This window comes from Gasterosteus aculeatus, chromosome Y (assembly GCF_964276395.1).
Source record: "Gasterosteus aculeatus chromosome Y, fGasAcu3.hap1.1, whole genome shotgun sequence".
In the NCBI taxonomy this organism is placed as follows: domain Eukaryota; kingdom Metazoa; phylum Chordata; class Actinopteri; order Perciformes; family Gasterosteidae; genus Gasterosteus; species Gasterosteus aculeatus.
The window spans coordinates 7,875,430-7,901,792 of NC_135709.1; the positions used below are offsets into that span (position 1 = coordinate 7,875,430).

General features: G+C 45.3%; 1 protein-coding gene and 2 long non-coding RNA genes across 4 annotated transcripts in view; 1 reads left to right on the forward strand and 2 right to left on the reverse strand.

Annotated features, from left to right (window-relative positions):
* LOC120812705 (OTU domain-containing protein 7A-like) overlaps nucleotides 1-20,295 on the forward strand; it is a 61,942-nt gene extending 41,647 nt beyond the window's left edge. For both annotated transcript variants that reach the window (XM_040168879.2, XM_040168878.2), the window contains exons 8-13: nucleotides 200-312; nucleotides 1,599-1,726; nucleotides 1,797-1,946; nucleotides 15,906-16,020; nucleotides 17,024-17,108; nucleotides 17,414-20,295. In XM_040168879.2, the coding sequence (XP_040024813.2) occupies nucleotides 200-312; nucleotides 1,599-1,726; nucleotides 1,797-1,946; nucleotides 15,906-16,020; nucleotides 17,024-17,108; nucleotides 17,414-18,961 (2,139 nt within the window). In that variant the 3' untranslated portion in view covers nucleotides 18,962-20,295. The remainder of the gene's footprint in view (nucleotides 1-199; nucleotides 313-1,598; nucleotides 1,727-1,796; nucleotides 1,947-15,905; nucleotides 16,021-17,023; nucleotides 17,109-17,413) is intronic.
* On the reverse strand, nucleotides 5,332-6,342 carry LOC120812707 (uncharacterized). The gene is made up of 2 exons (XR_005710710.2): nucleotides 6,121-6,342; nucleotides 5,332-5,717 (listed from the first exon to the last, which is right to left on the reverse strand). It is a non-coding gene; the product is annotated as an uncharacterized LOC120812707 (long non-coding RNA).
* On the reverse strand, nucleotides 7,714-14,969 carry LOC144390972 (uncharacterized). Its single transcript, XR_013454819.1, has 3 exons — nucleotides 14,784-14,969; nucleotides 9,435-13,601; nucleotides 7,714-9,334 (listed from the first exon to the last, which is right to left on the reverse strand). It is a non-coding gene; the product is annotated as an uncharacterized LOC144390972 (long non-coding RNA).
* Nucleotides 20,296-26,363: the final 6,068 nt, after the last annotated feature.

Below are 26,363 nucleotides of genomic sequence, written 5' to 3' on the forward strand. Positions count from 1 at the left end.
TCTCCCTTCTCTTGATGTTCCTGGATTAAAGTGTTTGCCCATCTAATAGAAAAATGGTGTCACCAAAAAGACAAAGAAGCAGTCCAGATGTTCATATTGGTGGTCTCATGTAAACACTTGGAGTCTTGGTTTGTTGTGTGGTAGATGAACTATGAAGAATAGAGATAACTATTGTCCGTGTGTGTGTGTGTTGGTGCAGTCGGGGCTGGTGTACACCGAGGACGAGTGGGAGAGGGAGTGGAACGAGCTGCTGAAGTTGGCCTCCAGCGAGCCGCGCACTCACCTCAGCAAAAACGTCCACACGAGTGGAGGGTAAGCTACTTCCCTGCCGTTCCATCCCCAATTCTTCCTCCCGAGACGCAGCGCGTCTTCCGTTCCCAACGAAGCCGAGCAGCCACGGCGAGTCGCACCGCTCTCGTCCCACATCACACTCTCCCGCCGCGCTGTAATGGCTCGTTCGTTGAGTCACCGCAGGAGGCCCACGATTAAAGCAGGAGTGACCTCCTCACTAAGATGAGCGCGTCGTGGCAATTGATTGCTCCCCCTCATCCTGTTGCTCTTTTTAATCGACTGCATGATTTAATAACATTGCCGAAGCTGCAGTGTGAGACTGTGCCACCTACTGGCTGCCATCGGTATTAATCGTTCGTCTCCGCCACCCTTCCCCACCCCTACCTTTTGCGTAAACAAGTGTAGGAGTGGGTTTATCACAAGCTACTGAGGCAGTTTGGAAACTAAATGTAGTTTCCTCCTCCTACGCACAGAAACCTGGTGGTTTGTCTCTCGTTTCCATTCTCACTGAAATTGCACACGCTTTCTGTTTTGTAGGCGATCGGCATCGCAGCTCTATTTTGGATCGAGAAAAAAACACAACTGTTCATTCAAATATTGTTGACTTACATAACATGGGATTCAACCCGGTTGTGGCAGTCTGCGGAAAATACGGTTTAAAAAATGTAAAGTGTCCATTTAAAAACCATGTAAGAAACCAGGCAAAGACTATTGTATTGATAGTGGGACAGCAGCATCTGAAAACAATTGAATAACTGTGGAATTAGCCGTCCTCGCCGGCATTAACTCGCCCAGTATCAAAGCCCTCACTGAAAATATCCTACAATTTACTCCTTCTTTCTGGCGAGTTTTAACCTGCCTGAGTTAGACTAATACAATAATCAGTTCAGGGACGTTTGATTGTCCTGGTGCGAGATGAGCCCCTAAATAGGATGAGTGGGATTCTCATATTAAGAGGATCTTTATTAGAGTGAATTTGGCTGCGTGGCTGACAACTTAATTGTTGCACATCCTTTGGTTCCCTGGTGGTCTCACGCCCGATAGCTCTGCCTCTGCTTTTTCTCTCGGCCTTAAGCCACCCTCCCTCTTTATCTCTCCCGCCTTCTCTCATTCAATCTCATACGGATCTTTGTACCAGTCTGTTTAAGGTAGCCAGAGGGCAAAACGGATCAGGTCAGATCACACAGGCTCTTGGCATTTACTGTTTTGGCAGATGTTTTTTTGCACCAGTCAATTCCAAGTCAGGAAACGGTCACAGTATCCCATGATCCCACTGTGTTACATGGTTGTCGTTGTTTCTCTCGCAGGGTGGATAACTCTGAGGATCCGGTCTATGAGAGTCTGGAGGAGTTCCATGTGTTTGTGCTGGCCCACGTGTTACGCAGGCCAATCATAGTGGTGGCGGACACGATGCTCAGAGACTCGGAGGGAGAAGGTAGGCTGACCGCATCTTGCACTGATTGGGTTGGATGAGCAGAGTGCTGACACCAGATGTTGCGTTCCAGCGTTTGCTCCCATCCCGTTTGGAGGGCTCTATCTGCCTCTGGAGGTTCCCCCGAGCCGGTGTCACTGCTCCCCTCTGGTCCTGGCCTACGATCAGGCTCACTTCTCCGCATTGGTGTCCATGGAGCAGAGAGACCAGCAGCGAGAGCAAGGTATGCAACTGTGCATCGTCAAAAAAAAAAACACTTGCATAATCTTGACGAAAAGGAATCTGGCGATTTTCTTGACCTCGTGTTTCCTGACAGCAGTGTCACCCGCTGCAATGTGCATTAGTTAGGCCGTCTCTTAACTTTAAGTGGCTTGATCGCAAGAATGAGGGCGAGTGGTCTGCCCGAGGTGAATAATGTATGAGAAAGCAGTTTAATTACCTGTGATCCATTATTAAAGCAGGCCGGTTGACGGTGGGAGGCTGGGAGGGGCCGACAGGGACGGGGAGCGGACAGCGGACGCACTGAGCACCGATCAAATCGTTTAATTGTACAGTGTTGTTTGTCTACATTTCTCTCTCCGAGGTCACTGTTTGACTTTAGATTTGTTACAGTACGTGTTTCCCTATGCAGTTTGCCTCTCTCACGGGGGTCCGTGGTATGTCGCTGCGTAGGACACGTCGATTGTGTTATGTTGACTTTCCGTTTGCTTTGAGTGACTGTTCTCGTCTTGTTGTGCTCCCACTCCGGATGTGTTGCTCATTCTCGAGGTCTGAGCAATCTTCACATGGAGTTCCTTTTAATTGATAAATAGAGAGGATCTCCTTGACAACCAGTCTAAGTAGTCACGGCACTCGTCTTTATCTGACTCAGTGGGTGGAGAACTCGCTTGTCTCTTGTGTGGGCTTCCGGCCAACTCCGTCCCTCTGGCTCCTTTTCTCCCTCCTTCTCCCCCTCGAACACTTATGCAAACTGTTTCTTGCTTCCTGTCCTCCTCCTCCTCCTCTTGTGCTTTTCTGAGCGTGTGAGTTTCGTGTTCTCGTCGTTTTAACACCAACCTGGTTATTAAGTCTGAGCACAACCACTGCAGGCTGGCAGACAGACATGATTACTAACCTGCAGGCCGAGCCCTGAAGTCATTGTCTTTAATGCCAGCAGCACATCAAAGGCAGCCCGCCCCACACACCACTTAGCTATTCAGCTCTTCCACCTTCTTTTGGCCGTTATAATCTGGCTGATCGGGTTCTCCTTTTGTCCACCAGATGGTGCATATGTCCAAATAACCGGCTGTAGCTAGATCACTACACATAACTGTACTTTTTCATTCTGGTACACTGTGTCCTGTGATAGGATCACAGTGCTTTTTGTTTGCAGTCTGAAAACATTTGCACGCCTAGCTTGGTGCATTTGTTCGTCATGTAGTGACTCATATTTCACCGCAATGATACAAATCTGGGCTTGTTTTCCTCTGTTATGTATGTAAGAGGTAATGATGATGTATAATGTTATGAGTGTGTCTTTCTGAATTTTAAGAAATGCTACAATACGGGCTTATATCACTGATCGAATACCAGACAGACAGGCAGAGGGTCAGATAGACGGGCAGATCTAATCTTCTAATGCCAATTAGGACGGAAGAGCACCACCGGGCCCCTAAGCCCTAACTTCATCACCACATATAGACGGGGTCCCGGGGTGAGGCCTACATAGACCCATCCTCTCTGCTTCCAGTCAGGCCGGTGTGTGGACGTATCAGGTGGAGCCTTTGGTCTCAGTTTCCCCCGGCAACAGCGAAGAGCATCCAAGAAGCCGTTGGCCCCTGGTGTGTTCAGGTGCCAGAGGCTGGCTTGGAATACTGGCTCTTTCTTCAGCCGTCGGTAGGGCCGTCGGTGTGTTACAAGGAAGTCCCCCCCCCTCAGTAACCTGACTCTAAATCACACTGCTGCTGACCCCTTGAATGGCTGCTAGGTGGATAGTGAAAAACAAATAGGAGAGGTGTGTAAAGTCAGAGGTTATTGCTAAATAATCTTTTCAAAACAGTGAAGTGTCTATTTTCTGAATGAGGTAGTCAGGTGAGCCCGGAGCTTTCTATGTGTTTTCTATCATCCTGCTGCTGGTCACCTGCTGTGTGATGATGACTGGCTCTTGAGTAGGCGCCGTTGCCGATGTCTTTTATTAGCTTGTTTGTACTGCGGTGGTTACTGTGAATGAGTGGAACTGGACCTCTAAAAAACTGTGGCGCTATTTCAAGTTATGGCCGCTGAACAAAAACACTTCCAGGTTTTCTCTGGCATCCCACCATCAACCCCCTGACACACATTTCAATGAAGTAAATGGCCGTCTTTTACACAAAGACCACCTACATAACGGTGCGGAGTAACCCACCCAGGTCTGGCCAGGTTCCACTATTCTATCTATCAAGCACACCCAGTGTATTTCTCCAAATGCAGCTGGCGCAATTAAATCAATGTGGCTATCAGAATTAAAACTTGATGCAGTTGTATATGTTACCTCAAATAGGATGCTCTTCTAATTACCACCATGGTTCCTCTGTTAAAATCAGTTGCAGAAAGAAGCTCAGGCAATCCTTTGTAAATCTGCCGCTCTGCAGAGTGACCAAAGTCAAGGATTCAAATTTTTCAGTACAAATTGTTCTTGGAAATTTGGAAACATTGGCCCAGTGTCCCTGCTGTGAATATAAGCTTGCGATGGTTGAGGTTTATTCCCACTTGAGGATTTCACTTTCAAGAGGAGAGCGAATCCTCTCTCATGACACAATCGCACTTTCTTGTCTCTTGTTCTCCTGAGTTTGTACCCTATGGTTGAATGCACTTATTGTACGTCGCTTTGGATAAAAGCGTCCGCTAAATGACATATAATGTAATGTTCATTTTGTGTAAAAAAACAAAAAAAGCAATCAAACCACGTAAGCGCATGCTAAGAAAGGTTAACCACCTCATTTCCAACAGCTGTGTCCTCACAGGTTACACCTAAGCCCTCCCGCCGAATCAAAGATGCCAACGTAGCAAGGCGATGCTGGCTGGCGGGTATGTTGCTGAGTGCACAGCTTGCATACCGCGGAGGGCTGTGATGATGTCATCCACGCGTAAGCCATGGGAATCGGTCACTCAAGAACAACAAAACAAGGCCGCCAACAGCGATAGTAAATACATTTCAGCACACTTTAGTCCCTCGGAGCTCAATTGGGAGTGTTGAATCCTAAAATCTGGACCGTGCCCAAGCGGGAACAACAACAACAGCACACACACAGAACTTTGGAATGGTGTGAAAGGAGGACAGCTGCATCGTGGGAGCCAGGACGCCACCTCACACACCTCCGCTGCCTGCCGCATGACCCTTAGTGGGAACTGAGTGGGAGCCAGTTAACTGCTTTCTGTCTGTGTGTGTTTTTAATTATGACTAAATTCTTCTGGGTAGGAGCCTTCTAGGAAATCCCTCTTATTTCCGCTGCTATGACCCTGCTCTCGTTGCCGTTTCTCTCTCCAGGGCCACAGGCATTGGTCATGTTTTTCTGTTGCAAGGTGTAAAATGCGTGCACACGTATAATGCAAAGCCAACAGTGACATTTTATAACACGTGTAGTGATTCATTCTGCTATTAGTGACGTATTTACTCAGCTGTTTAAGCTGTGTTTGCTTAGCAACCACGGGTGTCCGATACAAATAACAGATCATTTTTGCAAATCATTTTTCTCTGTTTCCAAATAGGCGGCAGCCAAAACAAATAACACAGTCCTTCTTTTCACTGTAAACAAGCCATGATCTGCATATCTGTTCTCCATTTTTCATCTGCATGTAGTTGCTGCTGGTAATTCTGTGCCCGTCTTCATTCCTCGGGAAGATCCTGTCCTTCACCTGAAGTGGTCCTCTCTCCACTATTGAGCAGCGTGCACTATCCGACAGCTGTTTTGGTGGATCATTTTAGAAGTACAGTGGATGATGCTGGAGCGCTCTTACAGCCCATCCCTGTCTCATTCTGAAAACAAATACAAAACACAGCATAAGGCTTTTCCTAAGTGGTGAAATGTACAGTATATTTACTAATGTAGACATTTGAGGAATTCATGCAACTTCAATTGTGTCTGCTCTGCTGTATCTTAGAGGCAAACACTGTACTTTAAACTCCACTACAGTACATTAAATGAAATGGCTGGTTACATATTTCAAACCTTTCCTGCCCAATGAAAACCATGTATCCTCCAAATGATGATTTAATGCTAATATTTGTGATAAACTGAAAGGGTCTTCCTTTGTGGGGTGACTTTTAAAGCAAAAACGTAGTACATGAGTTCATTCAAAATTAGCTTAATCTTAAATATCTACAGCAGTAAATGATAACACGCATTAAAACGATATGAATATGAAGTTATAACACTGACGGAGCCTCCTCAACGGGTGTCCAAGTCGGTTGAGCAGGTTGTGGGTTGCTGCTGCTGGCCGCTGCCGCAGGAGCAGTGAAGAAACTTGTCACTTTCTGCAACTTTGACGTTTGGTTTTCTTCCTTCTTCCTCCTCTTTCAGCACCGCTGGGGTCGCTTCGCTTCATCCATGTGATACTCTCCTCTTACTGTCCACTTCGCGCCGTTAGGTTTTAGTTTTGGCCGTTTCTTGGATCCGTTCTGCACATGCGCAGAAAAGATGGACTGATCCAATATAGTGGACACTGAAGGGGGGGCCCCGACACACACATAATACGATACGCATTCCGCTGGCATTTTAGCGAGAGAATTTTAATCATAAATATAATTAATATACGCAAATAAGTGATAACTTTATTAACCATAAGTGTATGAGCATTTTACGGGGCCCCTCAGGACCTTGGGGCCCTAGGCAACCGCCTAGTTTCGCCTAATGGTAAGTCCGCCCCTGGTTTCAGAGACGTAATGCGTCATCCCTTTGCATGTACGAACACTATTTTGACACATAGCATGATTAATAGTGTCAGTAGAGTAGTTGGCAGTAGAGGAATTGATAAGGCAGGGAGGAGGCGGTATCGTCCATCTGGGGCTGCTGTCATGTGGACGACAGCCCCCACAGCAGGCTGCCTGAGGAGAGCGGTCACGTGGACCTGTGGGGTCTAGCTGGTCCTCTTAACACTCTGGTTTTGAAAGGCAGCCATGCACCCGGACACATACACCCCCACACTGCTCTTGTAATGTAAGCACCGCCGCCCACGAGAGGAAGCTCGGGTGGGTGTCTGTTTTGTGTGGTCTGTCCAGTGATTAATGTTAAAAAAAACATCTTTCTACTTGTAAGAAGCTGATCAAACCAGCAGGGTGTGAATGACATTATTTAGCACTCATTCTCCTTCTTTCTGTACTCCAGTGGCTGATTGGACTCTAAACTAAATCATCATGTACATTCCTAAAAGGCTGCAGCGCTACTCAGCTCAATATATATCCAAATAGTCGGCTCATGCCAGACTGAGACTCCTTTACTTTAGCTAACGGATGGTTTCAGTTTGTCACAACCTGGGTCCTATTTTTGTAGCTTTGACCGTCATTCATCCTGCTAATGATACAGCTCAAAGTCTCTGCAGATGTCGGAGTCATCTTTAAAATAAATGAAAATAATATACACAAAAGGAAGGCACCAAGGAAAATCAACAAGGACAAATTCATGTGGAAGAGAAAACAAAAAGCAATGGTAAAATTACCCACGCTGTGTGTTGTGAATCACATTACGGCCTGACTTGTTTCTGTGACTCAACATTTAAAGTGTTCTCAGTTTGGATTTACCTAAATACGGCTGTGGTTGAAATGCTTCTTTGCTGAGACCCCCCCTGGAGTATTATCTCTAGAGATCGCAGTGTTACCATTACAGAGTGTAAAGATCCCATGAAAACCCATTTCACAATTATTTCTTGACGTGGAAAACACACTTTTTTCAAAGTGGTCCGAACAAATGATCAATGTGGTGGAAGATTTTGCACAGACAATCGTTAAGTAAGAAACAAAGGCTCTGAGTCAAGTATTTCTTTTCTCCGTTTATTTCCTTGCAAGGGAAAAAGGGTCACAACAGCTACGTGGTCAGTAGACTGTCAAGAACCTCCTTTTTCCCCCAACACATCGAGGCAGTTCTTATACCTAAATTTAGATATCGGTGGCGTCAACAGAAACCGTTAACCATCTTGTTGAGTATCTATAGCCAGGGTACTGGGAACATCTTATCCATGTAAGACACGTCAGTTCTATGACCGTGTCCCTGCTCTCCCAACATGCTTAAACAAAGGTGGTCATAGACATAACAAACACTTTGTTCAATCTCTACAGCTATGACGCTGGAAACATCTAATCCAAGTGGGAGACATCAGTTCTTATGTCAGGGCCTTTGTGACCTAAGCACTTGCAACTAATAAACTGGTTATACAAATGAAGCATTTAAAAGGGTCACATATCATTTCCCCATTACATTCCACTCTTTTGATTACATAATAATCACAAACTATGCAATCAATTTAGAATGACTACTCTAAAAATTTACCATCCGATATCTACCACATCAAATATCACAAAACATGAACATCTGGACATCGCTCACAAAACTTTGCCTGCCACAGAACAAAAACTCCCTAAAAAACCCTCCGAAATGGGAAAATAGGAAGAAATCTGTTAGGAGAAGATAAAGACTGGAAACCTTCTCACAGGATTTGAGCGTTACACCCCAGATGTCATGTGTACAGTATTGAAATAAAAAAGAAATGAAAACATGTTTAAATCACAATACCAGAACTTGACACATCACACAACACAGATATAGAATATTGTGGAAAGGTCATTATATCAATCATATTTACGTTACATACTAATAAATGCAGGGATAAAAGCTGTTTTTGTGAAAATGTTATTTCTCATTGTTTTAGCAAGCTACTGTGAAACCAAAAACATTTAGAACACCAGGAATGCACACAGACAGTGTGTCACTATGTCACTATGCGTATGTGTCGAGGTCGTAAGTGTTCAGCTCGTCAAGGGAGTCCGAGTCACTGTTGGGGTTAACGTCAGAGTCGTTCCATGATAAGAGAGAACCACTCTTTAGGCAGCGGACTACGGAATCACAAAAAGATGCTGAGATATAATGAAACTGAAGCAAGCAATAATATGAATAAAACCGTAGTGACACAAACGACTACTGTGTCTATGTGGAGGGGTCCTGGCCGTGTTCTTCTTCTTGTGTTGGTCCGCAGGTACACGTTGGGATGTGGAGTCTGCCAACCTTCTTTCTTGTGAGGCACCCGCGTTGTAGACAGTCAACACAGATCACCATGCACTGTGTGTCTGTCGGTCAACTGTCCGTCCGTGGTCACTGGATCGGTGGTGTCGGTTGATTGACACTTTTTGTGGAGGTAGGGTCGCCTGAGCCCACTGCTGGTACTGGATCTGGAACCTTCTTGCAATGGGATGCGTGGACCCAAGTTGCTCTTTCAGCTACCTTGACCGCTGTTTGGGTGACCAGGAGAATCTGGAATGGACCCTGCCACCGTTTAGCTTTCCAACTTTTCCTCCTGAAGTCTTTTACCACCACGAAGTCACCTGGTTGCAGTCGGTGTAGTGGACCCGTTGCTTCTCTTGGAAGTGCAGCTACAACCTGTTTTCTTACATCAGACAAAGTGGAAGACAGTCGAATGCAATAGGTTAACATGTCATTCTCGCACATTGTGGTGGAAGGGAGTGGTGTTCCAGGAGCTTCCACACCTATATGGGGAGGAACTGCGAAAAGGATTTCAAATGGGCTTAGGTTGCTGCGTGTTCGTTTCCTCATCCGCATGTACATCAGAACCAAGGGCAGTGCTTTTGTCCACGGTAGACCTGTGTCTGTGCAACATTTGGCCAGTTCTGTTTTCAATGTTCCATTCTCTCTCTCTACCGCTCCTCCACTAGCTGGATGGTATGCGCAGTGTGTTTTTAAGTCAATACCCAGGTATGCACTTAATTCTGTGATTGCTTGGTTGACAAAATGTGAACCATTGTCGCTAGAAATTTTGCTTGGGATTCCCCAGCGGGGAATGATCTCTGAAATCAAGGCTTTAGCCACTGTGGAGGCTGTCTGCTTACTGGAGGGAAACACCTCAACCCATTTGGACCACATGTCTACCATTACAAGACAGTGTTTCTTACCTTCCGATGGGGAGAGTTCCACAAAATCCATCATTACATGTTCAAACGGTCTTGCAGGCGGTGGATGTGCTGCATGATGTGACACCTGTACTGAACGACCTACATTGTGAGTTGCACATGTTATGCATGCTTGGCAGAACCTTTGTGCGTAAGCTGCAAAGCCTTTTGTGAACCATGTTGCATCAATGATACTTAACATTCCCCCTTTTGACACATGGTCTAACCCATGAGTCAATTTCGCATAGTGAGGGAAGAAATGTTTAGGTAAGCATGGATTACCATTCGGACCATACCAGATGCCGTCTATGAATTTGGAGCCTGAGGAGGACCAAAAACGTCTCTCATCTGAAGTAGAGAGGGACTGCACGGCTGCAAGAGAGGAGGGAAGAGAACACATGGCAGGAACTGGGCGTGATGGTTTGGGAAGAGGACGTCTAGCAGCCGCTTTTGCAGCTAAGTCCGCTCGCTCATTCCCCTTTGCGATGTCGCCTGTGCCGGATGTGTGCGCTGCACATTTACAAACGGCAATAGCTGTGGGCAACAAAATGGCATCCAATAGTTCTGCTATCAGAGTGTGGTGTAACACTGGTTTGCCATCCAATTTGAGAAAATTTCTGTGTCTCCACAGCGCGCCGAAATCATGAACCACGCCAAAAGCGTATCTGGAATCAGATTGTCGGTTGTCGTTTTATCCTTAGCTAGTTTACAAGCTTCTGTTAGCGCGATTAATTCTGCTGCTTGGGCTGAGAGGTGACATGGAAGAGGGCCGGAGCACAGAACAGCTGAGTCTGAAACAACAGAGAAACCCACAAGATTAGAACCAGTCAGGGGATCCCGTGAAGCAGATCCGTCAACATACATTACCATGTCACTGTTGAGCAGAGGTGTATCTGCGAGGTCTGGTCGAGGTATGCACTGAGCTTCCAGCTCAGCCAAACAATTATGCTCCTCTCCATCCTCCGGAGTGGGGAGAAGAGACGCAGGATTGAGGACATTGCAGCGTTTTACTGTAACATTCGGCATGTCTAGGAGACATGTGTGATATCGAAGGTAACGCGCTGCAGATAAATGAGACGACTTCTGTTCGAGAAGAATCAGTGAAACCGAATGTGGAACCAATAATGTTAGCGTAGCATAGCCTACAATGTCACGAGAGGCTGTAAGAGCCTTTTCAGCAGCTGCCACAGCTCGAAGGCACTGTGGTAAGCCTGCTGCTACCGGATCGAGTTTTGCAGAGAAATAAGCTACTGGTCGTTGTTTATCGCCATGGGATTGTAGGAGCACTGATGTGATACATCCAGAACGTTCGTCAACGGTTTGTGTGAACGGTTTGTGAGGATCAGGAAGACCCAAAGTCGGAGGAACTTGTAACGCGCATTTCATGTCCGTGAAAGCTTGAGAGGCTGCAGGGAGCCACTGAATTTTATCATGCGCGCTGAGATTCTTTCCATGTATCAATGCGGACAGAGGTTGCTCGAGTTGGGAGTAATTTGGAATAAATGACCTACAGTAGGAACACGTTCCCAAAAATGACATCATCTGTTTCTTGGTTTGTGGTTTTGGAAGTGTTACAATTGAGGCGATGCGTTTTGGTGATAGTGTCTTCCCTTCACCGGAAATGTTATGGCCTAGGAAATGAACGTTTTGTGAAACAAACTGTAGTTTGGATAGGCTGGCCTTGTGTCCTTCCGCTGCTAAGTGTTGAAGCAATTTGAGTGTGTCCTGTTCACACTGCTGTTGTGTTGGAGCTGCAATTAAACAGTCATCAACATACTGCAAAAGCGCTGTTCCTGGAGACAAAGTGAGGCTCTCCAAACTTTCCCTGAGTGCCTCGTTGTAGATCGTAGGTGATTCTGTGTAGCCCTGACACAAGCGTGTGAAAGTGTAAGGCTTGCCATTGAAATTAAACGCAAACCAAAACTGACTGTCAATGTCCACAGGGACACTGAAAAAAGCATTTGAGAGGAAAACCATCGAGCATCAGGTGGAACCTGTGCCATAATGGAACATTTGGGGCTCGTGCGTGGACGGCTGCATTAACTGCTTTTAGGTCCTGCACGAAGCGCCACTCAGTTGGTTTGCCTGCATCTCTGATCTTTTTAACTGGAAAAATAGGTGTTCTTACCGGCGAGTCAGGACATGGAACAATGACTCCGGCCTTTAAGAGGGAGTTGAACACCGGTGTTATACCGTCAATGGCCTCTTGGCGCAGTGGGTATTGATGTTTGTGGGGACGGAAGTCTGATCGAGGAGTGATGACCACAGGTTGACATTTTTTGATGAGTCCCACGTCATATTTATGCGCTGCCCACAAGGTGTCTGGAACAGAACTGAGGGCAGGAGAAATAGAGGAGACATTAGTCAAAAATGTATCAGTGTGTGTGTCAGAAAATATGTTATTTTCATCCATGACATAAACAGATCTGAGAGCAGGTGTGCAAAATGCGAATGGCTGTTTAAAGAAGCCTGTCGACGGAGAGCGCATCACAAGTGGATCTGGTGTAGCCTCCCAATCTGTCAATGCCTCGCACGCTGCGACAAAAGGTCCCAAATCTCTCCATTGGTCTGTTGCTGCTTTAGACAAGGAGATGTGTGGGAAAGAAGAGTCCACATTAAAGAGGTGCTGCTGAGAGGGGGTGAGAGAAACGGAAACAGCACATTTAAGTGTGGACCAAAACAATGTCATACATGCAATTTGATCATTCAGATCCTGTAGAAATAATGCATCATATTGCTTATCTGGCCCATGTGACACATGAGCTGTGCAGTGGAGATATGAAGCATCCATGCACTCTGCCTCAGGCTGGACGCGTGATGCTGCCAGGTGGGACAGTTCTGATTGTGGGTCAACCGGAAGCCACCACTGGTACACAAACATTGGATCACTTATAACTGTCTTTGCCATCTGGTCAATGGCTCTGCATCTCACCACTTGCAACCCTGTAGGAGTGGAGATGAGGCTAATGCCGAAAGAACACATGAGGTCTCTGCCCATTAGATTAATGGGACAGGTAGAGGACAGCAAAAAGGAATGTTTTACTGTGATGTCTGGTTCAGGGTCAGTTGAGTCAGTGTGTGTACTGGTCATAGGTGCCGTAAACCCCTCTACAATAGTCATCCCTGAAGCTCCTTGTGAGAAAACCTGTTTTCCACTAAGTTTCTGACCTGGAAAATACTTCTGTTGTATTACAGAATGTGTAGCCCCCGAATCAACCAAAAACGATAAAAGTTTCCCTTCAATTTGCACCATAGTGGTGGGCATATTTTCAAATGATTTTCCTGAAAACTTTGCATATGTGTGTTTAAGTGAAAGCTTTTGTTGTGTTCTCAATTGCTCTGTGATGTCCATGAGAGCTTGTTGTTGCTCTGGTGTGTGAGTGTGAGTGTGAGTGCAGGGAGTTAGTGCAGAAAGCGTTTCTTCATTGCAGGCTGTGGTGTGTGTGTGTTTTACTTCCCTTCCCCTGTGAGGCCTCAGCATGGTTGCCGTCTCCCCCTCACATGCAGCCTCCTCCCCCTCCGCCTCACGTCAATCGGAATGTGCGTTGCCACCCCTTCCTCGTCTGGCCAGTCCATTCCAGCAACAGAGCGCTGCACATTCATTTTTATGTCGGGCAATAGTCCATTCATGAAAGCATTCTTCAGGTGTGATTCCCACGTCCCCAGAGCGTCTCCTGTTGGTTCACAGATGAAGCAGGGTACGGTGGTGGGCATGTGTTGAGGAGAGGGCCGCCAGCCCCTGTGAGACTCGGATACAAGGGAGAAGAAGCACATCGGTCATTCTGTTCAATAACATTTGGATCTGGTTTTTCAACCAATGTGGTTTTTGCGCATTTCAATTCTTTAGCCAATTGTTTCCTTTCTCTACATTCACATTCATCCTCCCACCATTTTAACCATTTACTTTGTTTCTCAATGTTCTCCAAGTCTTTGCCTTTTATCACCCTCTGAGTTTTTATACCCTTCTCTTTTCCCTCTAAGCCTGTTCGTAACATGTTCAGTTTTATTCTACTGAAAGAACCATTTGCAGGGAACCCAAAATCTTTTGACCACTCGGGCAAAAACTCTAGAGATTGATCTCCATATTTCCTTCTCATCAGATCCACAATGGGTCCCTCCGGAGAACCCATTTCCTTTTTACCTTTACCGTGTACACCACCCATCTTTCAGGCGTGGTGAAGTAGTTAAAATATAGTCGTCACTATAAGTCTTGATTTTCTTTTACGTAGGAAAAATACAAGTTAAAACCCAACCAGAACTATTGGTTAATAAATATAGGTCAAGGGCGCAAATATCTGTTTTCAGATTACTGTCCGAAAACCCCGATATTGTTCCTGTCTTCCTGTTAGGTCAAGGGCTGAGATTTTGCGATTTCAGTGAACTCTCAAAATCCCTCCTATCTTCCCCTTCGGTCAAGGGTCACAATTGTCAATTGCACCTGTCTTCGCCTTTGGTCAAGGGTCACAATTATGCGTTTTCAGACTGTTAGTCTGAATACAATCGTAATACGCAAATTGCCCCTGTCTTCCCCTTTTAGGTCAAGGGTCACAATAATGCGACGCAAATTGCCCCTGTCTTCCCCCTTGGTCAAGGGTCACAATTATGCGATTTTCAGATAGTTAGTCTGAATACAATCGTAAATGCGCACATTGCTCCCTGTCTTCCTCAGTAAAAAGTTGGATGCTGATGAACCGGAAATACTGTACAATTACTCTTATAATTTTATACACATTTTTCAAATAACCGGATAAAAAGACAAGTTATCATCATTAGAAGCCCAATCAAATAACCGAAATTTGGATTTTCTAAGAAGAGAGAGAAAAAATAATTTAAAAAATCCCAAAGTACTAAATACCCGTCTTTGTAATCTGTTATCACCCGTTATAATTCAGGAAGCCCCGTTTGAAAATCAGAATATCAACTTCTTACCCGATTCGTGTGAAAATCTTCCTCATCGGATCGTGTTGAAGCCAATCAGGTCTCTTTTGGTCGCCGGTCCCCTCTCTCTGAGTGTGATGAGGTATAGGGCAGAATCACGTTTTGGTGGATCCTGAAGGGGCCCCTTCCCGGACGTCCTCGGAGTCCCGACGGAGCTTCAAACGATCCCACTTCTGAAACCAAATTGTGGTGGAAGATTTTGCACAGACAATCGTTAAGTAAGAAACAAAGGCTCTGAGTCAAGTATGTCTTTTCTCCGTTTATTTCCTTGTAAGGGAAAAAGGGTCACAACAGCTACGTGGTCAGTAGACTGTTAAGAACCTCCTTTTTCTTCCCAACACCTCGAGGCAGTTCTTATACCTAAATTTAGATATCGGTGGCGTCAACAGAAACCGTTAACCATCTTGTTGAGTATCTACAGCCAGGGTACTGGGAACATCTTATCCATGTAAGACACGTCAGTTCTATGACCGTGTCCCTGCTCTCCCAACATGCTTAAACAAAGGTGGTCATAGACATAACAAACACTTTGTTCAATCTCTACAGCTATGACGCTGGAAACATCTAATCCAAGTGGGAGACATCAGTTCTTATGTCAGGGCCTTTGTGACCTAAGCACTTGCAACTAATAAACTGGTTATACAAATGAAGCCTTTAAAAGGGTCACATATCATTTTCCCATTACATTAATCAATCAGCTAATCTTCCTCGGTGGACGGAGTTGTCATAGAATTGTAGATGTTAAAATGTCTAATTTGTCTGATGCCCTTTTAAGACATCTTATCCCTGTTTGTTGAAAAAATCCAACCTTAAATTGAAAACTCACTGTTTTGAAGCTTTTGATTGTACTGATATGATTCCAGATCCAGAATAGCTTCAACTCACATTGTAATTTTGTTTTCAGACACGTCCTCATGGGGAAAAAGTACATAGCATGGTTACACTTGACCAGAGATGCCACTACAGTGTACTTTAGCCCATGCAGACAGGCCTCTGAGATAGTCAACATGGCATTACTCTAGTTCTATTTGTGAGGGAGCGGGTGGTGTGAGACGTAGACTCTGGTGGTAAAGCCAGACTAAACTAACCTTCTGATAATCTCATCTCTTCCAGCTGTTATCCCCCTGACCGACTCTGAGCACAAGCTGCTGGCACTCCATTTTGCCGTGGACCCCGGCAGGGACTGGGAGTGGGGGAGGGACGACAATGATAATACCCTGCTAGCCAAGTAAGTCCCGTTGAGCCTATAGCAGGTTGTTGATGCTCATCAACAAAGCACACAGTGACGCTGACTGCGGCGCTCCCACGCAGATGGAAAACATCTGGGCGGTACGTGGGGGATTTCACCCTCTAATTATGAGTCTGTGAGCTCAGGTGACGTTAAAGAGTGAGCAGAGGGGGAACAAATGGTGAGACACGTCAGTCGTCCATAAGGGTTTCCAAGGAATGGCTTCACCAGAGCAGCAACACACTTTTATGTGAGTTTATGTGAGGGTTTGCATTCCTGTCCGGAAAGGGGTCAGCTAAACATTCAACAGTTCACCTCAAGATCAAAAGTGCAAATTTGTTCTCTCAGCAGTAGTTCTATTTATCAGTTGAGATGGTTTTGCTGCGAGTTGTCTACGTTTTTGGATGGAGCCAAGGACATTTTGGCCGTCTTGAATATATTGGGACGAGAAGTGACTCAAAAAAACTACAGCAATGTCTTTCTTTAGAGATAATCCACAGACCTGGTTTCATGTAGGATCTATTTTCTGTCAACCAAACTACACCGGCCAACCGTATTTCCTTATTTAGGAAGGATATAATAGATCCTGCAAGCTCACCTAGCACCACTGAGCTGGCTTATGTTACAGCTCAGTCAAGTACTCGTTCTGTCGTTCTTTTTGCCTGCTGATACCGCTTGCGGGCCTAGCTGGTGGGTCTCTGAATTATCTTGATTTAAAGGGTTTTGTTTCATGTTTCAAGTGGAAAGATATTTTGCTGTTTTCAAAAATAAATAATTTTGAATGTTTCATACCATATATTACCCTTAATGCATTGCAAGCATTCATAGTTTTCTCTAATTAATAATCAATCAAACTTTTATTTTAGACTCAAGGTCCAGATACTACAAAACAGTAAAAGATAATATAAAGATTAAGTCCGTTCCATTAATATGCTAAATATGCCACCGAATTCTGGTCAAAAACACTGTTATGTCACTGCGTGTTATTAATTGTTCTCCACAGTCTCATCTTGTCTCTTGAGGCCAAACTCATCCTGCTGCACAACTACATGAATGTAACATGGATCCGAATTCCATCGGAAACAAGGGTAACTCTTTCTCACACGTGTTTGTGGTTCGTCACGGGTAATTTAGCCCTGGGGAGACTTCAGATTCCAGATGTTCTTGAAACTGCATACTGTTCAATCAATCAGATACATTTACTGTCAGACTGCAATAACCCTAAGAATTCATCTGTTTGTTCTGGCTATAAATCACCGAAAATCAAGACATCAAAGACCCTAACTTTTTATATCTGTTGGGGAATTTGTCTGGAATAGATTGGAAGTCCGTTAGACGTCATTGCTGTGTTTTACTGATTACTGTACTTATGTGTGTGTGCATTTCTATGCAGGCTCCCCTCGCTCAGCCGGAGTCTCCCACAGCCTCTGCAGGTGAGGATGTCCATTCTCTTGCCGAGTCCATGGACTCTGACCGCGAGTCCGTCGGCAGCAACTCCAACGTCAACAACGGCAAGCCCGGCAAGGAGAAGGACAAAGACAAGCAGCGCAAGGACAAAGACAAGGGCCGGGCCGATTCTGTAGCCAACAAACTAGGTAGCTTCAGCAAAACCTTGGGAATCAAGCTGAAGAAGAACATGGGAGGTCTGGGTGGCCTTGTGCACGGAAAAATGAACAAATCTAACGCTGGCTCAGGTCGCAGCGTGGAGAATGGAGGGGAGAAGACAAAGAAAAAACAGTCTAAGTCAACCAAAGGGAACAAGGAGGAGTCGGGGCAGTCAGCCAGCTCCACTTCCTCTGAGAAGGCCACTAGTCCCTCCCCCACAGACCGAGACGGACCCTCCAGCTCCTGCCCCCCGGGGAGACAGGACAGCGCTGCGCGAGAGAAGACCCTGGAAAACTGGAAATACAGCACCGACGTCAAGCTCAGCCTCAACATCCTGCGAGCCGCCATGCAAGGGGAGCGCAAGTTCATTTTCGCAGGCCTCCTACTCACCAGCCATCGACACCAGTTCCACGAGGAGATGATCAGCTACTACCTGACCAACGCCCAGGAGCGCTTCAGTCAGGAGCAGGAGCAGAGGCGGAAGGAGGCCGAGAAGAAGCCGCCCGCCACCAATGAGGTGGCCGCGAAGAAGCCCGAGCACGAGAGCATCTTCCAGAGGGAGAGGTCGGACAGCTCGCCGCCGGAAAGCGGCTCTCCCACCCTGCCTCACCTCGCCCACGCCTGCAACCACAACCCCCAGCCCGCGCTGGGTCTCAGGGTGCAGGGCAGGAACAGTCCCGGTCCCGCAGCCCCTCTCGTCTCTGTCCCAGTCGTTCCACTCACCCCGCCAACAGCCTCCCCGGCCGCCCCGGCGCCCGCGCCTTACTCCTCCCCCAGTATTGGTGCCAAGAGACCCGTGCCCGTTCCGGTGTCGGCCCACTACAGCCATACGCCGTCCATCCAGCGGCACAGCGTGATTCACTTACAAGATGTCAACCTGCAATCATCCATCTTCCAAGATGACCCGTACAAACCTGTGGTGGGCACCCTGAAGACGTGCGCCACCTACCCCCAGCAGAACCGCACACTCTCGTCCCAGAGCTACAGCCCCGCGCGTCTGTCTGGGACCCGCACTGTTAACGCTGCAGAGACGCTGTCCTACAACATGCCTGGCGAACACAAGTCCCACACCTACACCAACGGATTCAACGCGGGAGACATTCAGGACTGCTTGGAGTTTGCTGTTGAGGACAACTCGTCTCATGCGTGGCTGAACCAGGAGAAAACCAAAGTGCGGGGCACCGTCAGCCCTCTGTACTGCTTCCAGCAGCGCCGCTGCAAGAGGGAGAACTGCTCCTTCTACGGCAGGCCAGAGACGGACTACTACTGCTCCTACTGCTACAGAGAGGAGGTGAGGCGCAGGGAGAGGGAGAGCAAAGCGCAGAGGCCCGCGTAGCCTTCACAGCCCCAAGCAGCGGGAGACGCTAGGGGACGACACCATCTGCACTCCGCATTTAGAAAAACCCGACGGCAAACATTTTCCTATTTTGTTGATTGACTGCTCTTGCATTCCTGTCACCCCTCACTTGTTAGTAAGGTTTATTATTTTTTTTATTATATGGAAGCAGTTGAAGAAGTTGAAACGGTGAACAGCTTTGGCCAGAAATTGCGCTGTTTTTTTGTTTGTTTTTTCATTTTGTTCTCATTGAAGTTTACTTTTACTTGTTTTAGAGTGAAAGTCATCTCTCTGTGATGTAACTTTCTGTATTCAAGGGAAAGTTCTTTGTTTTTTAAAGTACAAAAAGATTTGCATCTCATCAGGAGGGAACATTTTAGCTCTTTTAATCAGTTTGAATGCAATACCTCTGCTTGGTTCTTCAGATATTTGTAGTTGTTTTGCAATCAAAAGAAATTCAATGAGAGATTTATATTAGACTAAAGCAATAAATTGGTGATTTTTGCTACACCCTCTCTCAGTTTTGTCTATGCACCAATAATATAGTTACGGTAGGTTTACTGTGTCTTGTAAATTGTAAAGGATTGTCACGGTGTGCTTTTGTAAGGAGATAGATTGTAATGTTGGATTAGGGTGAAAATGTAAAACTATCTGAATTCTTAAGTGTAACTTTGTTCTTGCCAGGGTTTCCTGTGTCAGAATTTGACTCAAGATAGTGTGTAAGATATCATTTCACGTTTGTACCCGGAGTCAACCTCCTTAAGGCCTCAAGCACTGCCAAACTGGCTTCCGTTAACAAGATTACCATTCAAATGTTTCAAGATGCTTTCTTCGGAAAAAAACACACCGAACAATGTGCAGAGGATGTACTGCCCCTAAAATATGCAGCGTGCCTGGTGTGTTTCCCTGAATCGCCTGTTAACTACTCTATTCGGTCAATGTGTTAGATGAGAAGTGTAGAATGATGCGTATTTGCCCAAAGTGTGATCACGTGTCTCTTCCCCTTCTACACAAACAACCTCGGTGTGCAGTCATGCTATTAGCACAGCGCGGTGACCTGCAGTATAGATGTGTCACCGGTCCAGTGTGAGATTGTCTGTCTGTTCTTCTTCCATATCTAGGATGTCCACTGCTCCCTGGCTTCTGTCTCTCTCCTGTACATACTGCAGTGTTGCTCCTCTTTGTTTGTATGTGACAGATTCATGGACTCTCACCATGTTAGGACTGTAAGATATGATTTTGTATTCCTTTAAGAGTTTTACACTACTATAAATTATTAATTTGCACATTAGGTACAGATGTAAATATGAAAAAAAATAGTTTATTGTTACAAACATGGTGTGTCCGCGTCTTTTTTGCTTTTTCCTCAAGGAGGTTTTCATCTGGAAATTGAAAGATAAGATTTTTTTAATCAATATCCAATCAAGTCACGATGTTTCTCTCGATCACGCATGTTGCAATACACTTTTGATATCTACTTGTCTTCACCCTTTTTCTTTTTTCTTGTGAGGCCTAAACACAGACAATAACTCTATAAATTACTCAATTAGGTTGACAGAACGATAAACTGAACATGCATATGTTGTTTTAAACCACATTCAGGATCACCAAAGCCATCACCAAACTGAACCATAAAGGGTCCCGCATTTTCAAAAGCCTCTTTCGCTGTGTCCTCTCTAATAACAGGGCATCTCTGCAGAGTAAAAAGCAGAATTTGAGCTCCAAGTTCAGAGTTCTACCGTTCACTCCCAAGACACCAAACCACATGTCACACGGTTCCCTGAAAATTATAATTGGCACTACTAGAATTCAGCAGCATCTTTAAAGCTATTCTCTGCATTTAACATTGCTGGTCCATAATGTTGTTGGACTCGCGAAAGAGATCTAGACAGATCTGTCTATATTGATGCAAAGGCCACCAAAATATAGAGATTTTTTGTTGCAGATGTTGGTTAAGGTCTAAACAGACTGAATTCAACAATTTCTATTGTAAAACCCTTATGGCTGGTCATTACACTCCATCCCCCAACTTCAAAGTTGGGTTTAAAGTCCCCGAGCTGAAGCTGAGATAACCCTGGTGACATCACCAGGATTAATTTCTCAGACTTCACAAAGCTTCTCCAGAGCCTCGAGACACATACAACTGCAAAGTGCTTCCAAGGTAGTGATGTGTCGTTCGTGAACGATTCGTTTATTTTGAACGAATCCTTACAAGGACTCGAGAGTAACGAGTTTTCTCAAAAAAAGATTTGTTCATTTTCTCATGGCCACGCATCGGGACTTGCATAGGCTCAGCAAAGGAAACAGAAATGATTCGAATGCAGGTCACGTGGAAAATGATCCTTCTGCCAACCAAGTGGTACCAGTGCTGAGCCTCTGCAGGTCACGTGAAAAATGAACGATGAACGAATCATTGATCTACTCGCTACCAGTGCTGAGCCTATGCAGGTCACGTGAAGAATGAACGATGAACGAATCATTGACCCGAAGACTCGGTTGGCAGATGAACGAAACATTTACCCAAAGACACGGCGTTAAACATCACCACACCACACCACAGACTTGGAGCTCAAACTCTGCTTTTCTGCAAATGGGAAACCACAACAACCAATAGGGAAACACAACGACAAATGGGAAACCACCACGGCAAATAGGAAAACACAAAGATAGATAAGAAACCACAACGAAACAACCTCTGGAATCAGCACAGGATTAAACCCTCCAGACTTGCATCACGTCACAGCTAATTCCATATCGACTGACAATAAATTGACTTTTCCATTCTTACACAGATACGTGTATGAAATAATAACTTGCACCACATTGGAATTACATTTGGGTCTAGTCATGTTTTCCCTTTATGATGAATTATTGTGTCACTATGCAGGTGTAGTTCAAGGGACTGTGGATTGGCCATTGAAGACAGGGAACTGGATACATTTCCAGAGTCAAGGCAAACTCTTCATCCATGCAGGGATCCAGACATGCAGGATTATCTTCAACAAACTGTTATGCAAAATGGATTACAGCAGCCACATAATTGGGAGTCAGCCTCAGAACTATATGTCACCTTGAAAGAGATAGCTGGCCTATAAATATGGTCCACTGCAGCCCACACTTAAAGGCCAGATGTTAAAGGAAAACATTCTCGAATATGGCTTAGCTGTTTATTGATGATCAGGTTCACTTAAGTAATGAACGGGAATAACAATCATTAAAAAACTTGGAACTGAACTGGGCATGCACTCTTTGTATGCTTTATGAACTGCATGACAAAAATCCAGACATGGCACAGGATTAAATGCACCCAAAGCCTGGAGAGTTCTGTAAACCAAACCTCATGTTTGTCTTAAAGACACTAGGTTTCAAGGAGAGGGAGCTCCAGCGGATTTGCACAAGTGTTCGACATGGGAAATGGCGAATTTCTTGAGAACTCAACCTTTTTTTCCATAAGACAGGACTAAGACGTGACGAAAAATATCTTAAAAAATCAAAACTGTGACTAAATCTAGTCTAACTTTCGTTAACAGACAACAGACAGGCAAAGTACGGCGGATATTAACGCGTCATGATGACGTCATCCATGAACCGTGGTTCTTGTGTTCTTGTGCACCGACTACGGACCGCAATGACTATTTTACGCTTCGGCGAGTTTGAATGTGGCTTCGTTAGTTTAGCTCAGCTATCTCGGTTTAGCTGACTGTTAGCAGGCTGAAGCCGCGCTGCTTCACAGAAACATGAAGACCCGTTTAACAGACTGTCGGCCCTTTCTGCTCTGTTCTCTGGCGACGGCAGCCAGCGTTTCCTCGCTGGATGAGACGCTCCGTTACAAACGCGTCTAACGTAATAAACTCATTGCAGGTTCTGAAGCCTCACGCATTTCAACTATAATTCACGCGCCACATCGTGAGAAGACGGTGTTAAACCGTCTCGGCCACGGTACGCTCGTTACTAAGCAACATAGAGGCGCCACACACGTGACAGGTGGATCCTTTTGATAGAAGTGCGCAGAAGGGTAGGGGAAGGGAGGGGGGCTACGGGTAAGCAGATGAGAAAATATGTGTTTTAAGGCGGGACTGGAATGTGGTGATTGAGTCAGAGTCTCTGATGAGAATGGGGAGTGAGTTCCAGAGCTTGGGAGCTGCCCTGGAGAATGCTCCGTCCCCAAAGCTGCGGAGTTTGGATGTGGGGGTGAAAAGTAGTCTGGCCGAGGTGGATCTGAGGGACCGATGAGGTTGGTAGGGGGAAAGGAGTTCAGAGAGATAGGGAGGTGCAAGTTGGTGGAGGGCTTTGTAGGTGTGGGTCAAGATTTTGTAGGAGATCCGGTGGGAGACGGGGAGCCAGTGGAGGTCTTTCAGGTCTGGGGTGATATGGTGCCATGATTTGGTGTGGGTGAGTAGTCGTGCAGCTGCATTCTGGACCAGTTGTAATTTATTCATGGAGGTGTTGCTGATGCCGTAGAGGAGTGAGTTGCAATAGTCAAGACGGAAGGAAATGAAAGCGTGGATGAGTTTCTCTGCTGTAGGGGGTGTGAGAGACGGACGGATTTTTGCGATGTTGCGTAGGTGGAAGAAGGATATTTTGACCAGTTGACGGATGTGTGGCTCAAGGGAGAGGGTGGAGTCGAATATTACGCCAAGGTTGCGTGCCTGGGGGGAGGGGGAAACAGATATGCCATCGATGATGAGTGTGAGGTTGTTGGTTTTGGTGAGGGTAGATTTGGAGCCGATGAGGAAGAGTTGTGTTTTGTCGCTGTTGAGTTTGAGAGAGTTCTGTTGCATCCAGGCTTTAATTGCAGAGAGGCAGGCGTTGATGTGGGAGAGCGGTGGGTTGTGAGGGGTGTTGGTGCTGAGGTAGATCTGAGTGTCGTCAGCATAGCAGTGGAAGTCCAGGTTGAAGTGACGAAGGATCTGACCAAGGGGGAATAAGTAGATTATGAACAGGAGTGGACCTAATGCAGAGCCTTGGGGGACACCTTGTGTAACTCTGGATGTGGCAGAGGAGTTTTTGTGAAGGGAGATGAAGTGAGATCTGGTCGTGAGGTATGACTGGAGCCAGCTGAGTGCAGTACCTTCGATACCGATGGCTTGGAGTCTGGTGAACAGGATAGTGTGACTCACGGTGTCGAAGGCTGCACTTAGGTCCAGGAGGATGAGGATGTTGAGGGCTCCGGTGTCGGCAGAGGTGAGGAGGTTATTGAGGACTTGGAGGAGTGCAGTTTCTGTGCTGTGTAGGGGGCGAAAGCCAGATTGAAGGGGTTCAAGCAGTTTATTGGAATGTAGGTGGGATTGAAGCTGGGTGGAGACAAGGCGTTCAAGGGTTTTGGAGAGGAAGGGGAGGTTGGAAATAGGGTGGTAGTGATTAAGACAGGAGGGGGCTAGGCCAGGTTTCTTGAGTATGGGGGTGATTTTAGTCTAGTTTTCGTCGACAAAAACTAAGAAGGATTATAACGACTAAATGTGACTAAAACTAATATGCATTTTTCGTCTAAAGACTGAGACTAAATCAAAAATAGCTGCCAAAATGAATACTGATACGTATGCCAACTCAAACACAAGTTCAATGAAAAAACAAAACAGCCAGCTGGTAGCGATGCTAGAGAGGGAACTATTCCCTTTTACACTGATTTAGCTAAAAAACCCAAAGTGTATTTTAAAGACACAAGGTATTACAACATACCTAACAATTAAGAATCTTCAGCCATTTCAAACAAACTCAACAGTTTTCATGCACAAACAAAAAAGTGGAAAAAAGACTCAATGACCTAACTTTAACAAATATGACAAACATTATGTCTTGAGGAGCAGCTTTGGCAACAAATTCAAAATAAATTAAATAAAAATTCAAAAGGATTCAAATATACAAAATGAACGTTTCTTGTGATTACCTCATCAGGAGGTAAATCCTGAAAAAACAGAAAATTAAGCAGCACTCACTACAACCTGAGGGGAAAAAAGGGGTCATTGATTGCAAAACCGATTTTCCCTTGTCATGGGTAAAATGGACAAAGTGAACCTCATTGATACATTGTCATTGATCCATCGATTGATACCGCTTTCCTATCTAAATCTCGCAACTTGAAACTGCAGCTGTAAAACGATCGGTTTCGAAAAGGCTGAATTTGTGACGTCACAAATGTAGCATCGCCTTTGTCACCCCACTACCTGAAGTTACATACAGAACAGCCCTCTGGTGTTCTGGCCCAAGATCTCAGACACTAGTTTAGCTGTGCGCTGCTTTGTGTACTTCCACAGGAATTACAAAGGAGCTAGTTTGGACATTTTTTAGAAGGATATTCAAAATGGACCTGGGCCATTTTCAGCCCAACCAATGTTACTGAACATACCCTTTTCAGAGACCTTAAAGAACAGTGTGAAATACCCTTAAAATCCAGTCAATGACCCCTTTAATATTTCATATTCTAGAATATTTAAAACAAAAGCCCCAAAACCAAACCTGTAATATGTTCTCGCCATTCCAGGACATCCGGAGGTACTTGGACGGATATCTCTGTAGTAGTCTGTATTGGAGTGCTTTCATGCACAGGTTCACATGGCTGTAGTAAAGCATTAAAAAGACAGTGGGGTTGATCAGAACTTAACACGGCAAACAAAAGACAAAGTTTTCATTAAAAAAAAAGCATACAATAGAGAACAAAAACAAAACAATATGCTTTACATAGCACTCACCAACGTGTCAGCTAGCTCAAATGTTGTGACGGGTCTTTTTATCAGAATCTCTGTGTCAGAGTCAGAAATGTCGGACACTTTTCCAACTGCAAAAACGAAACAATTAAAGTTAGCTTGATTGGTGTCAGTCAAAGACAAACATTTAAAACAAAGTTAACTCCAGAAGAAAGTGATAAATGGAAAGCTGGTTTGAGACACTGCACCAGAAACAGTTGGTTTTTTTACGCATCTACAACTCCAACTTGCAACTCCTTGCAGTAATTTTAACATGAATGCAGACAACACCATGGGGAACTATTTTTAAACTTATTTACGTATGTATCAGAGGTGAAATATCTAGCCACAGAAATGAATGGATATGGCAAAACATGTCAACTTACCTTCTTCAAAATCCTTCTTTGGGCAGATAAAAATCGTGATCCTTGCATATGGTTTGCCTAATTCTGCTGAATATTCTTCTAGAATAAAAGGTCTTTGTGTCCCAGGGGTATTGATGACTTCAAATGCATTTGGATACAGAAGGATGAAGTCTCCTTCATCCAGGTCTTGGTTGAAGTCCCTCATTGTCTTCACACTCTGATGAAGAAGACTTTGAGCGGTGATGTCAGAGACGGTTGATAAGGGAATGATTTTCCCATGTGAGGGCTTTAAAACACCCTTCTGAGCAGTCATCAAGACAAGATTAATCTGCAATAGAAAAAACACAAACTGGT